Raw genomic sequence first — 16,132 nt, forward strand, 5'->3', positions numbered from 1 at the left:
CCAAGCATTTAATGTACTGCGCCCCCCATCTCCAATGAATAGTTTTTTTAAAGCAACGATGGGTCTTACAACTGAAGGCATCCTAGAATCAAAGTTATATGCAAGGGCTTCCCTGGTGGCGCAGTGGTTGAGAGTTCGCCTGCCGATGCAGGGGACATGGGTTTGTGCCCCGGTCCGGGAAGATCCCACATGCCGCGGAGCGGCTGGGCCCGTGAGCCATGGCAGCTGAGCCTGCACGTCTGGAGCCTGTGCTCCACAACGGGAGAGGCCACAACAGTGAGAGGCCCATGTATCGCAAAAAAAAAAAATAATAATATAACTAATAAAACAAATCTTTCATGGTAAAGAGTCAGGAGACACTGTCTAAAGTTCATCAATCAAGGCCTAGAGGTATAAGCATCTCTGGAATTATGGCAGTAACCACCAGAAGAAGTAAACAAAAAATTAAAAAACAAAAATAAAAAACAAACAAAACCTGGTTACTTCCAGGGAACAGGACTAGAGTAATTAAGCAAGGATCTTTGCTTTTTCTAAATTTATGATACCATTCTGTACTACCTGAATCATTTCACTCTTAAATTTTAAAAATTTATGAATTCTATACATTAATTAGTGATTACTGTATTCTTCCCCATCCCAGTAGCTTTTGTTGCTTTAAAAAAAAAACTTATTTTCAGAATAATTTTGAATTTATAGAACAGTTACAAAGATAGTATAGAAAGTTCCCATATACCCTTCACCCGGTTTCCCCTAACATCTTACATAATCATGCTACATTTGTCAAACAAGTAATTAACATTGGCACATTACTACTATTAACTAACGCCAGCCTTTTATTTCTTCACCAGATTTTTCCACTTATGCCCTTTTTATGTTCCAGAGTCCAAACCAAGATACCACACTGCATTTAGCCAATTTTTTTGTTCCTGCCTTATTGAGATATAATTGATGATTATAGGAAATAAAATTATTTACATTATTTAATAAATAAATTAAGCTTGTTTCTTCTGATTAAAAAACTAAGTCTATTTGAATAACTACGGTTGAGTAATTACAGAAACTACAGACATTTGCTTTGATATAAGAGTACAGTTGACCCTTGAACAACACAGGGGGGTTAGGGGTGCCAACCCTCCCCATGCAATGGAATATCCCCATATAACCTAGTCCATCCTCCATATGCAAGGTTCTGAATCCACAGATTTGACCAACCATGGATCATGCAGTACTATACAGTATTTACTACTGAAAAAAATCTGCATATAAGTGAACCCGTGCTGTTCAAGGGTCGACATATAAATCTAAAATAATCACCAAATCAAGATAAGAGACTTGTTAACGAATATACTTAGAAAACCATCCATCCAAAGACAGACCATTGCTAATGCTCATTTAAAATAAACTCAATTTTATTACTGCTTTTCAGCAGTGGCAAGGAACCTATACTACAAAATAGACAAAAGAAAAAAAAAAAGTAACCAAACGCAAACCTAACTCTAAATGCTTAAAACAAAACATACATGTCACCCTCCCCACCCACACACATTCAAAACAACTCTGCATTAAACTTAGTATTATATTCAGATATACTAAACCACCAAGTGAAGGCAAGTGTTATTCCTTTATTCAAAAGTATAAAATGCTTTATTCAAAAAGTATTTTATAGCAAAGCACACGACACTATGCTAAGCACATTTAATTACAGTTATGGTAAGTGCTGTAACAAAAATCAGGTACAGGATACTAAGATACGGTCTTAACAAGACCTAGATAATGAAAATAAACTTTTAATTCCTAAGGGAAAAAGAATCACACTTGGGTAACATCATAAAAGTTATCTCATTTCTTATGGTGCCTTACATCAGCCTACCCCCCAATACCTATTACTTCGCCAATCTCATTTCTTACTAGTCTTCCTCTAATACTTACCCTTCTCCCTCAACTGACCTCTCTGCTGCTCCTTAAACACATCAGGCCTTTTTACCTACTGTTACTCCATCTGGAACACTCTAAATAGCTATATTCACCTTCATCAGATTTTTGTTTAAAGACTTTCTAGGTGAGGTGCTCACTGATCACCCTACTTTAAATTGTCCCTCAATTCCTCTTCTGGGATTTGTTTTGGCTTAAAAAAATAATCACAATCTAACATATTATACAGTTTGTTTATTTCTTATAGTCACCAAGATTGTAAGTGCTATTGGAGGAGGAATCTGTTTCCTTTGTTCAATGTTGTATCCCCAGCATCTAGAATAGGTCCTTGGCACACAGTACTAAATACTGTAAAGTCCACATCTGAACCACCTATTATTTCTACCCAAACATATTCCTTTTCTTATCAAGTCTATATCTGTATATAGTTGTACAAGCCAGAAATATAAATCATCCCAAATTTTTCACTTTCCTGAAACTCCCTACGTTCAGCTAATTTATCACCAATTGCTAGTGATTCTAGTTCTTAAATAATTTATTATTTTTTGGGTTTTGCCTCTTTAAGGTCTGAGTAGCTGTTCAAATCTCTAATTTATCTTTCTTTACACCACTGCCAGATATCTAAAAATTAATTCTAATCATGTAACTGGGAGGCTCAAAATCAACAGCTCCCCAATGCCTTCAGGACTAAGTCAAAAAACCCCTAAAACCTTAGCACAGCCCTTTAGACCCTTCACGATCTGATCCTTGCCAAACTCTCTAGACAGATACTTAATCCACCAAGAACTACCCCTTTGTTTACCACAAATTTCTCTCCATTTCTTAATCATTCCTTAAGACTCCTTTAAGCATGATTTCTGTGCTCCCATAATATTCTATGCTTATAATAATATTTATCATAGAATTACTATTATTTACTAGTTTAACTCCCTGCCAGGTTATAAATTCCTTGATAAAAGGAATCATAACTTTAGTATCTGTGGAAGATAGAGTTATTGGTCCCAATTCTTCAACCTTCTCTCATTTTTTTAATCACTGTAGAAAAACAGAACATAACATGTACCACCTTAACCAATTTTAAGTGTACCAGTCAGTAGTGTTAAGTATATGCATACTGTTGTAAAACAGATCTTCAAAACTTTATCATCTTGCAAATCTGAAACTACACTCATTAAACAACACTTCCCCTTTCTACTCCCCCTGCACCAGCCCCTTAAAAGCACCATTCTACTTTCTGCTTCTATGAACTTGACTACTTTAGATACCTCGCATAAGTAGGATCATACAGTATGTCTTTTTGTGACTGGCTTATTTCACTTGGCATAATGTCCTCAAGGTTCATCCATGGTGTAGCACGTAACAGCATTTCTTTCCTTTTAAGGATGAATAATAATTCATTTTATGCATATAACACATTTTGCTTAGCCATCATCCATCAATGGATATTTGGGTTGGTTCTACCTCTTGGCTATTAGGAATAATGCTGCTATGAACATGGGTGTGCAAGTATCTCTTCAAAATCCTGCTTTAGATTCTTTTGGATACACATTCAGAAGTAGGATTGCTTCTTTTGGTTACACACTCAGAAGTAGTAGTAGGATCATATGGTAGTTTCGTTTTCAATTTTTGGAGGAACCTCCACATCATTTTCCATAGTGACTGCACCATTTTACAATCCCACTAACTGTGCACATGGGTTCCAATTTCTCTGCCCTCACTAACATTTGTTATTCTTTATTTTCGCCATAGTAGCCATCCTAACATATGTGAGGTGGTATCTCACTGTGGTTTGGATTTATATTTCTCTGATTAGTGATGCTGAACATCTTTCATATGCTTATTGGCCATTTGTATATGTCATGCTTTGAAGAAATATCTCCTTAAGTCTTTTGCCCATTTTTAGATTGGGTTATTTGATATTTTGTGGAGTTGTAGGAGTTCTTTATAATGCTGGATATTAACACCTTATCAGATACATGACTTGCAAATATTCTCTCCCATTCCATAAACTGCCTTTTCCCTGTTGATTATGTCCTTTGACGCACAAAGGTATTTAGGCTTGATATAGTCCCACTTGTCTATTTTTGCTTCTGCTGCCTATGTTTTTGGTGTCATAACCACAAAATCATTGCCAAATCCAGTGACATGAAGCTTTTCCACTATGTTTTTTCCTAGCAGTTTTATAGTTATAGGTCTTACGTTTTTAATCCATTTTAAGTTATTTTTTGTATATAAGGGTCCAACTTCTTTCTTTTACATGTGGATACCCTGTTTTCCCAATACCATTTGTTGAAGAGAATATCCTTTCCCCATTGAGTGGTCCTGGCACCCTTGTCAAAGATTATTTGAATACGTACACAAGAATTTACTTCTGAACTTCCTATTCTCTTCCACTGGTTTACATGTCTGTCTTTATGACAGTACCACACTGTTTTGATTACTGTAGCTTCGTCATGTTTTGTTCATCCCTCCCTTTATCCAGACTTTGTAGTCCCTCTTATCAGAAGTGAAATATACTTCCCCAGCCTTTGACTTAGGTTCACTTTGTGACTTGCTTTGGCCAAGCAGAAGCTTGAAATATGCTTATGCAATTTAGCTTGCCCTCTGGTGCTTCTTTAATTGCCATAAGAACATGCCTTGACTGGCTCACTGGTCTAAATAGGATGAGAATCATACAGAATACACTTCTACCCACACTATGGTTTATAGTGTGACTAGATTGGCTAACCCCTGGCTAACCTGTAGGTACATTAGTGAGAATACATAACTGTGGTTTTAAACCCCTATGTTTTGGGGTAGTTTGTTACACAGCAATAGCTGATACAGAAACTGGCACCAAAGGTGAGGGACTACCATGACAAAAACCTAAATATGTGGCATTAGTTTTGCAATCAGAGGACTGGTAGCAAGGAATATAAAACAGTGAGGAAAATGGTAACCCATGTTACGTAATGGATAAATACTTCATAAAACTGTTGCCTGAAATAATCTGGAACGCAGAAAACATACCTAAATGAACTTACAGAATTGGGGGAACACATCAAGTGAAAATGTAGTTTGACTGTTACTAGTTACACTAAAAGAAAGAGAAGAACTCAGAAAACAACTTGCTGGTTTGCAACCATAATTTAAGGAAATATAAACAGCCCAAAAACTGTAGGGCTGGAAAAAAAAAAGTTTCTCAACAAAGCGGTGGTGTGGCCTATGTTATAACACAGCTCAAGAAAAACACTAAATCAAGAGTGTGACTCTCGTACCTTTTGTTAATACCAAACATTACTCTTGATACCAGTTGAAACATTAGAATTTTTAAAAATTACTCATAAGTCTCATACATTTATTTTCCTCAAAGAATGCACCTAAAGTAAACAAACATATATGCAACTAATCTCATTACTAAATGTGGGAATGCCTATGAAGCGATATTTGTGCTTTTCTTTCGAGTGTCTTCTGATAGAATTCTTCTGTAACTGTTAAGGTTGAGTTACAGAATGTATAAATACATAACAATTTCTAGATAGTATTTTTATCTTAGCAAACACTAGTGTTTAACTTTTGAGAGGGAAATGCCCATTATGTGTATTGACATAAAACAGGCAGAAATCAATTTTCAAAGCATCTCTCTCTAAACAGCAAAAAAGGATATGAGAATTTAAAAGACAACACGCTAGGGCTTCCCTGGTGGCGCAGTGGTTGAGGGTCCGCGGGTTCGTGCCCCGGTCTGGGAGGATCCCACATGCCGCGGAGCGGCTGGGCCCATGAGCCATGGCCACTGGGCCTGCGCGTCCAGAGCCTGTGCTCTGCAGTGGGAGAGGTCACAGCAGTGGGAGGCCCGCATACCGCAAAACAAAAACAAAAACACAACACGCTAAAAAAGTTAAGAAAATTTCATATAAAACTGGTTAGAATGAATATATATTTTTTAACATTACAAGCTTTTTACATATTTTTCAGGTAACATTAAAAGACAAATTTCTTGGTGGGGCAAAATTTAAGAGTATAAAGGGAAATTACTAAAAATACTTTATGTCAAGGAAAACATTTATTAAGGAAATGACTCAAGCAATAATAATCGAAACACAGAGAAATTGTAATTTGATTAGTTTTAGGGATCAAGTAAGTATGCTCTCTATACAAATGATTATGACTGCTGTGTGCTTACTCAGTAACTCAACAGCAAATTCCCAAATCTAAACTGCAAATACTTCCAAGAACATCTGTAAGTTTATGCAACAACCTAAAACAGTCTCATGTTCTTTATCCTTAAAGACAAAGAGGCTAGGAGACCTGAACTTTATATCCTCATACTTAATTAGTGAACTAGAGTTCTTAAAAATACAGCTTTCGGGACTTCCCTGGGGGTCCAGTGGTTAAGACTTTGCCTTCCAGTGCAGGGGGTGTGGGTTCGATCCCTGGTCAGGGAGCTAAGATCCCACATGCCTCATGGCCAAAAAACCAAAACATAAAAAAAAATATATTATAACAAATTCGATAAAGACTTTAAAAATGGTCCACATCTGACTTCCCTGGTGGCGCAGTGGTTAAGAATTCGCCTGAGGGAGGGGACACATGTTCAAGCCCTGGCCCAGGAAGATCCCACATGCCGCGGAGCAACTAAGCCCGTGTGCCACACAACTACTGAGCCTGCGCTCTAGAGCCCGCAAGCCACAACTGCTGAGCCCGCGTGCCACAACTACTGCAGCCCGCATGCCTAGAGACTGTGCTCCGCAATAAAGAGAAGCCACCGCAACAAGAAGTCTGCACACCACGACAAAAAGTAGCCCCTGCTTGCCGCAACTAGAGAAAGCCCGCAGACAGCAACGAAGACCCAAAGCAGACAAATAAATAAATTTATTTTTAAAAAAAAAGGTCCACATCAAAAAAAAGTCTAAAAAAAAAATACAGCTTTCAACTGTTTCATTTCATACATAAAATACTAAAAGAGAATCATCTCTCTGCTCCCACTATTTATCTGCACTGCCCTACTTAACAGCAAGCTCTCACTTTCAGTTACCTATTTTAAAAAAAACATCACCTCCTATACTGCTAGCATATGTTTCCAATACAGTCTGATCTAGTTATAAAATGGTTGAAAATAAGCCAAGTTTGTGCATGATATAGGAGGAAAAAACTAAACATTCTAAATATGGGATAAAATTTCTGAAATTCTTACAGAGGTATACCTTGCTTTATTGTACTTCACAGATAATTGAGTGCTTTACAAACTGAAGGTGTATGATAACCCTGCATCGAGCAAGTCTGTCAGCACCATTTTTTCAAGCATATGTTCACTTCATATTTCTGTGTCACATTTTGGTAATTCTCACATTTCCAACTTTTTCATTATTATACTCGTTACGGTGATCTGTGGTAAGTGATCTCTGATGTTACTACTGCAAAAAAATTACGACTTGCTGAAAGTTCAGATGATGGTTAGTATTTTTTAAATAAAGTATTTTTAATTAAGCTATATACACTGTTTTTTTAGACATAATGCTACTGCACACTTAATAGACTACAGTTAGTGTAAACATAACTTTTAAATGCACTGGAAACCAAATAAATTCTTGTGACTCGATTTATTATATGTGCTGTACTGTGGTAGTCTGGAAAAGAACCTGCAATACCTCCAAAGTATGTCTATATTAAAGGTAATCTAGTTAGAAAATATTACAGGCCAAAGCGAATGTTAGATAATACTGCCATACTAAATTCACAATGTCTTGTCTTTCAAGGAAAGAGATCATTTCATAACATCACCTAATTTTTGGTACTTAGCACTTAGAAAAGTGGAGTTAAAACAAATATGTGCAACTACAATGAGACTCCAAGGTACCGTTAGGCTACTATAAAGTATTGTATACAGTAAAACTGCTCTCCAGGAGCTTTTACTATAATAACCAAAACAAAAAGGCATGAGTGAGGCAGAATTTTACAGATGAAACCTCAACAGATAATCTTCTATTGTAGAAAAATGTTCCTTAAGTACTGAAATTAAACAAAAGATTCTTTATTCTAAGACAGAAAATGAAAATATGCTAATAAAGTTAGCTGTTCTAATAATATAACAGTTATCTATACTGCTTTAGGAGGTACTATATCTAATCTATTTTTAGCACTTCTGTTAGGTAGTTACAGAAAGATGACATCCCATTTTGCTAGTAGGGAATTCAAGGCACAATGAAGTTAAGTGACTTGTCTTAAAATCATAAACCTAGTTAAAGGGAATGTTGACTTAAAATTCTAGTCATCCTAACAACCAATTAAAAATGGATAAAAGACTTGAAGAGACATTTCTCCAAAGATACATAAATAGCCACCGAACATGTGAAAAGATGCTCAACATCATTAATCATTTAGAAAATGCAAATCAAAACGACAATGAGATAACCCCTTCACACCCCTAAGGATAGCTACTACTTTTTTAAAAAGAAAGGAAGTGTTGGTGAGGATGTGGAGAAATTGGAATCCTCCTGCACTGCTCGTAGGAATATAAAACGGTACAGCCAATGTGGAAAAGACTTCAGCGATTCCTCAAAAAATAAATAAAAATAGAACTACTGTATGATCTCACAATTCCACTTCTATGTATATTCCCAAAAGAACTGAAAGCAGATATTTGTACACTATCTACAGCAGTGTTATTCACAATAGACAAAAAGTGGAAACAACCCAAATGTCAGATGCCAGGTGAATGGATAAACAAGATGTGGTATAAAAATACAACGGAAAATTATTCAGCCTTAAAAAGAAATGAAAATGCATGCTGCAACCTAGATGAGAACCTTGAGGACATTATGCTAAGTGAAATAAGCCAGACACAAAAAGACAAATACTATATGATTCCACTTGTGTAAGGTACTTAGAACGGTCAAATTCATAGAGACAGAAAGCAAAATGGTGGTTACCAGGGGCTGGGAGGGGGAGAAAACAGGGAGTTATCATTTAATGGGCAGATTCTCAGTTTAGGATGATGAAAAAGTTCAGTTATCATTTAATGGGCAGATCTTCAGTTTAGGATGATGAAAAAGTTCTGGAGATAGATAATGTGATGGCTGCACAACAATGTGAATATACTTAATGCCACGGAACCATACACTTGAAAAATGGCTAAAATGGTAAACTTTGTTATGTATATTTTACCACAATGAAAAAAAAAGAATCCTATTCTATCATTGGATTGATAAAATTTATGTAATTGGTCCTATATTTCTATTTATGTTGTGTTATCTAATAGCAACACGTTATGGTGATACTTTAAAAATTATGCACAACTCTTTCACAATCATCCATTTTATTATTTGAAATAATTAACATCCCCCCCCCCAAAAATCCTAGTCATTCTAATTCCTAGATTTTTATTCCATCAATTCAATAGTTTTCAAAGCTGTCTTTCATTAGAATCACACAGAGATCTTTTAAAAATTCCAAAGCCCAGACCACACTCCCAGGTTAATACACAGGTTATTTTTTTAATCTCTCAAGGTGATTCCACATCCGGACAAGTTTGGGGACCACTGCATTAATCTGTATTTCTGTAGCCCTCAGAGTAATTTTTTTTTAAATTTCTTTTTTTTTTAATATATATATTTATTTATTTTTGGCTGCATTGGGTCTTCGTTGCTGCACGCGGGGCTTTCTCTAGTTGCAGTGAGTGGGGGCTACTCTTTGTTGTAGTGCGCTGGCTTCTCACTGTGGTGGCTTCTCTTGCTGTGGAGCACAGGCTCTAGTCACACGGGCTTAACTCGTTGCAGCATGAAGGCTCAGTAGTTATGGCTCGCGGGCTCTAGAGCACAGGCTCAGTAGTTGTGACGCACGGGCTTAGTGGCTCTGCGGCATGTGGGATTTTCCCGGACCAGGGATGAAACCCGTGTCCCCTGAATTGGCAGGCAGATTCTCAACCACTGCACCATGAGGGAAGACCCCTCAGTCACTTTTTAAATTTCTTGAATTTATAAGTGTAATTTCAATATCAGGTATCCTTGCCATATCTCAATGAACAAAAGATCTATATTAAAATCCAGAATAAAACACCTTATCTGTGATTTTGTACATACTTCTGCTCACTCAGTGAACACAATACTTACATCATACGGTAAAGAATACTTAGAAAGCAATGACATATTATTCTGTTTTACAACTTCAAGTGTTCAGGAAATACCGTATCTCCCTAATATTTTAAATTTTTAAGTCTTCTGTTTTACTATTTCCAATAACTTTAAAAAGATGTAGGTACAGGAGATATAGTGGTCCACAGGGTCCACAATCTGTCTCATATTTTTCATGCCCTATAATCCAGCTCCAATACCTGCAAGAAATATGACCTTGGACAAGTTCCTTAACCTCCCTATGCTTCAGATTTATCAACTGTAAAACTGGAGTAATAGGTCTGTTTTGAGAATTGATTTAATACATATTAAGCCCTGATTTCAAACACTGCTTGGCCAGTTATGCTCATTCCCTTCTCCCCTTCAGAAAAAAAATTTCTCTATTATGGTTCATATCTAAAACCAACAGTTGAAAAAGACAGATTTGTATGAATCGCTAAGAATCATAGTAAGAAATGATAGTAAGAAAAGCTTAATGGGGAGGGAAAAAAGTCTTTCTTAGCACTTCATTTTTTTTCTCATTAATGTTTCTGGAAAGCATGAGAATGTGGAAAACTGACCATGCAAATCCTAATGACTCAAGCATCACAGAGAAATTTCATGGGTCATAAGTACTATTATATATCATCACTTAAGACTTCAGAAATAGGATGCATAATAATCTTGATGACAGACATTAATAATAGACTAGCACAGACAGGCTAAAAGGAGGAAAAACAAGACAGTAACTATGCCCAACTTGGCAAACAGTGGATACCTTGACATAAGATGGAAGTTTCCCCTACCTTTGAGATGCTAGAGTACAGTCACAATTTAGCATACAATTCCAAGAGGGTTCATAAGCCAGACAGAAGAGATCTTTTACCAATAAGCACTACCAAGCCCAGCTGGGCTTCAAGCCCTAGAACTGCGCTGTTAATGCAAACCAATATACAAATGACTATTCAGCACTTGTAAATGTGACCAGACAACGCCGAGGTGTACTCTAAGTACAGAATGCATATTAGATTTCAAAGACTTAGTTAAAAAAGAAAAGAAAAAAAAGAAAATACCTCGCTCATATCATCTTTATATGTAATTACATGTTGAAATAGATATATTAGATTAAATATATTAAAATTAATTTCACTTTTTTAAAAACTTTCTTTAATGTGCCTACTACCAGATTTAAAAACACATATGCGGGCTTCCCTGGTGGCGCAGTGGTTGAGAGTCCGCCTGCCGATGCAGGGGACATGGGTTCATTACCCGGTCTGGGAAGATCCCATATGCCGCAGAGCGGCTAGGCCCGTGAGCCATGGCTGCTGAGCCTGCGTGTCTGGAGCCTGTGCTCCGCAACGGGAGAGGCCACAGCAGTGAGAGGCCCGCGTACCGCAAAAAAAAAAAAAAAAAAACACCACATATGCGACTCACATTATATTTCGACTCACATTATACTTCTATTACACAGTGCTACCTTAGAAGACAAGAAGAAAGGAACTGAGTCCTTAGAAAACATAACAGTGATAGCTCTTAGCTTCCCTAGAAGTTCAGGTTTTCAGAGGTATTGAGGAACCCAACCAAAGGACATCCTAAAGCTATATAAAATGGCTACTAATATGCCACCTTAAATCTTGTGGTGCTTATATTTACTGAAAATGGAGATAAAGAGACTGTGTAAAAGCCACAGGTGTGGCAGAAGATAAACATAGCTTTATGGTAAAATTTAAAGTATAGTCTTTCATTTACTGCCAAAAATAAAACAAAAAAACCTTGACTGACTTCTTTAGTGATGCTCCTAAGGTATTATTTTAATTATAAGTGTAAAGGCTCTGGTGGAAGCAATACCATCCAAAAGAACTTTCTGCAATGATAGAAATATTCTCTACCTACACTACCCAATACAATAGCCAGCCGTCATAAGAGCATTTGAAATGCGGTCTGCCCAACTGAGGAACTGAATTTTTATTTTTTCAATTAATTGAAATTTAAATAGCTACAACTGGCTGGTGGTTACTATAATAACAACAGAGTTCTAAATAAAAATGGCCAGGTTCCTGACCAATCACCATACTAAAGCCTGCAACTTCAGAGCTATTCACATACACAGGACTTCCAGTCAGCATTTTAGTGCCCAAAAGTCTTAAGAGTAGAAAAGGAGGTAATTCAGACATTCAGGAGCTCAAAAATATTACTTCTTATGTACTTCAGGAAACTACAGGTAGATGGGCACTACCAAAACAGTAAGACAAAAAAAGAAAACATGAGATCCAGAAAATAAGGGATCCAACACAGACCAAAAGGCGACGAGAATTCCCAAGATGACTGCTGTGAAACAGGCCTTATAGAACAAGAAGTCCAAACTGGACTTTATACTTCTGGTACATAGCCTAGGGGCAAATTACCATTAAGTACATAGATCAGGGTTCAGCAAACTTTATCTGTAAAGAGCCAGAGAAATATTTTAGGCTAAATATTTTAGGCTTTGTGGAGTCATCTGTCTCTTGTCACAACTATTCAATTCTGCTGTAGTGTGAAAGCAGGCATAAAATAATCCAAATGAAGGAACAGGGCTGTGTTACAATAAAAATTTTATTTACAGAAACAGGTGGCAGGCTATATTTGCCCTGTGGGGTGGTAGTTTACCAGCCCCTGGCATAGATAATTAAGTGAAAAAAGAGATAATCATTAACACTGGGGAAAACAAAATTATAGAGAGGAAATGGAATGTAATCTTAATATACCAAATGGCTCACTGAAAATAATATTTATAAAATTATAGTAATAGAAACAATAGGTATTGTTTTTACCAAATCTCATAACTATATTGGGAAAAAAGAGAAGGGAAGAGGGAACAGAGTATATAGGTATGCCGATGTCTAAGCATCTGGGGTAGTTAGATAGCTAAACCATTAATAGAAAGTCAATAGATTAAATCCTGAATAACTGAAATAACAGAAAACTCAGGAATCAGCACAGTATTTGCTTATAAGTTTTTAAATACATAAATTAAAAGACAGTTAAAAGAATTAAAAGGGACTGCCTCTGAGGAGCACATCTAGTAGTTGGGCTCAGGATTATAGCATTTCATTTTAAATCTTGGTAATCAGCTTGACTTCTTAAAACTATATAAATATATACAGTGAACAATGCTAATTGCCTACCTGATACTTATTCCCCTTCCTCTAATTAACTGCCTACCTAGTATCTATTCTCCATTTCTTACTAATCAGAGCCTTATTTTGCTCAGAGTGGCAATGTTCCCATATAAAAAAATATTTCTCTCAGTAGTACAGCCAATTAAACGTCAGCTAAAGTTTCCAGAAAAGAATCTACTTTCTGATCCAAGGGTCATCACTTCTCACTTCCTCTCTCCCTTCCTCTTCCTGCCTGGAATCCACTGTGAGTGAGGTTTGGAGATGCAACACTTACTGGGGCCATGACGATAAAACCCAAAGGCTAAAGATGAAAGAGCAGAAAACTCGAGGGAACCTTAGTTTTTGATGACGTTATTGAACAGATTATCTACCTGCAGACTCCTTGCTATTGAGAAAATTCAATTCCTACATAAGCCAGGTAGTTAGGTTTTCTGTCATTTGCAACTGAATGCACTCCTAACTTGTACGATTAATTATTCTGTTGACAATAAACGCTTATTTTAATTTTCAGAGAGAAAAAAATGAAAAGAGTCTTGATTTCTCCAGGCTTACCTGGTCATCCATTTCACTGAAACTAATAAGAGAAGTCTGAAAAAATTTCAGGTGCGCATGAAAATAGATGTGCACGTGATGTAAAAAAATGACATCTCAACAATGATTACAGTCACAACCAATACTTCATATCCTCACATCATTTAGGGAAAACTAAAATTTCCTTCATTTTCTCTTTTTCCCACATCCCATCTTACTCACCACTGTTTCATCTCTCTTCAAGTCTCACTAATTCAACAACTGCTTGGGACTAAATCATCTAACAGATCGTGCCTTATATTATTTAAATCAGAGAACTGTAGTAACCTAAAGCTTTTACGACTACAGGTCTTAAAGTCTTCTGTGCATCTGTAATTATCCTACAAATTAAGTGTCCTAAATTTGCCTAATTCAAAGTTGAAGAAAATTGAAAAACACCCCAAAAGTAAACATGTCTTATATAGAAAATTACAGATTTAAATTACTTTAATTAGAGCAAAAACAGAGGCTTGAGAATGAGAAGGATTACCTCAACCCAAAACATGACTACAGATCACCATCTAAAAACAAATATTAATACTGCTTAATTTTAACAGAGTACCACGACTGTACTTCCACTAGTACTAAAGAAGTATACTTCAGGGCTTCCCTGGTGGCGCCGTGGTTGAGAGTCTGCCTGCCGATGCAGGGGACACGGGTTTGTGCCCCGGTCTGGGAAGATCCCACATGCCGCGGAGCGGCTGGGCCCGTGAGCCATGGCCGCTGAGCCTGTGCGTCCGGAGCCTGTGCTCCGCAACGGGAGAGGCCACAACAGTGAGAGGCCCGCGTACCGCCAAAAAAAAAAAAAAAAAAAGTATACTTCAATGCATAAGTCTCTGCTTTTCATCCCACATTTTTTCTACCATCCCAGAACAAAACTTAGGCCACTGCATTGACACACAGCCTAACCTCACTGCAAGAAAATTATTCAAATGTGTAAAAGAAAGAATGAAGGGGTCCAAGAAAACTAAATACTTATAGTACTTTGCCAAACTTAACCTCCTGAATGTCTGCAAGATATTAATTTATCACACATTTTCTATAAAGTCATTAAAATTAACAAGCCTAAAGAAATATCAAGTAAGAGTTTAAATAAGATAGCTTACCTTTTATTTATAGGTTTTTCATCTTTTTCATAAGGCTTTACAAACCACTTGCCAATACGTACAAAGTTCCGGTTCATTAAACACCGTTCCAACAGATTATGAACTGCTTTGAAAAGCAAAGTACGGCATTCATAGGAAAGTCCATTCTCCCACACTCCATCTTCCTCTTCTATAAAAGAAATGAAAGAAACAAAAGGTAACACTGTGGCACTATATCTACTTAGAGCTAAGTAAAAAGTGTGATAGTTTAACCCCTAAATTCATAAACCCTACTTCACCTCAGAATAGTGAGCTACAATCACTTCGGTATCTCTCTAGACATTAAAATATCAGGTTTCAAAGCTACTCCATAGAGAATAAAAGGCCAAAGTGCCATGTATTCTATTAAATTACCAGAAAATTATTTTTCCACCATATAAAAAGGCAACAATATACTGCAAACAGACTGATTTGGTTTCTGTATAAATGTAAAGGACATTTGTATAACCAAGGGAAATAATACACATTCTACAACTAAGATGCCAATTTCTAAGCTGGCTCACTTGTTAGTTACTTTACAAAACGGACCTTGCCAAAAAAACTAGACAGTTAATAATTAAACTCAAAATATTTTATGTCCATCAGCATTCTAATCCATGACTCAACTATAAAAATAAGTGATGGATAAAAAGGAAGCTTTTGGCAAAGAGCCCAACAAGCAGTGCATTATCAGCCACCTTAGGTCTCATTACAACCTAATGATTCCCATGTTTACTATTCAGTATAGGATTCTCTACTTGGGGGGAGAAACTTAAAAATTCAAAGACAAATTTTAAATGGCACATCTGATATAAAGTTATAGCAATCTTCACTAACTATACAGCCTCAATTTTTCCAGCAAATCTATTAACCACCCAAGTGAAGTTACCAAAACAAAAACAACAACAACAAAAAAAATGCAGTCAGGGCTTCCCTGGTGGTGCAGTGGTTGAGAGTCCGCCTGCCGTGGCAGGGGACGTGGGTTCGTGCCCCGGTGCAGGAAGATCCCACATGCCGCGGAGTGGCTAGGCCCGTGAGCCATGGCCGCTGAGCCTGCGCTCAGCAACGGGAGAGGCCACAACAGTGAGAGGCCCGCGTACCGCGTGCGAAAAAAAAAAAATGCAGTCATTTTGATATAAGTATGGATGTAGTTCAGAAAAAAAAGCTTTTTACTCTCTATCCATCTCATACCTATAACAAAGTATCCAAGGAATCCTACTATAAATGATAGCTACTACTGTCAGCATTTTAACTTTTGTAA

The 16,132-nt window shown here is 36.9% G+C and overlaps 1 protein-coding gene across 1 annotated transcript in view; it reads right to left on the reverse strand.

Annotated features, from left to right (window-relative positions):
• The window catches only part of MED13 (mediator complex subunit 13), a 94,357-nt gene that overhangs the window by 69,010 nt on the left and 9,215 nt on the right, over positions 1 to 16,132 (reverse strand). Inside the window, exon 3 of the mRNA XM_082678740.1 lies at positions 14,854 to 15,022. Coding sequence (XP_082534866.1) covers positions 14,854 to 15,022 — 169 coding nt within the window. The remainder of the gene's footprint in view (positions 1 to 14,853; positions 15,023 to 16,132) is intronic.

Source organism: Grampus griseus, assembly GCF_964374135.1.
Source record: "Grampus griseus genome assembly, chromosome: 20".
NCBI lineage: Eukaryota > Metazoa > Chordata > Mammalia > Artiodactyla > Delphinidae > Grampus > Grampus griseus.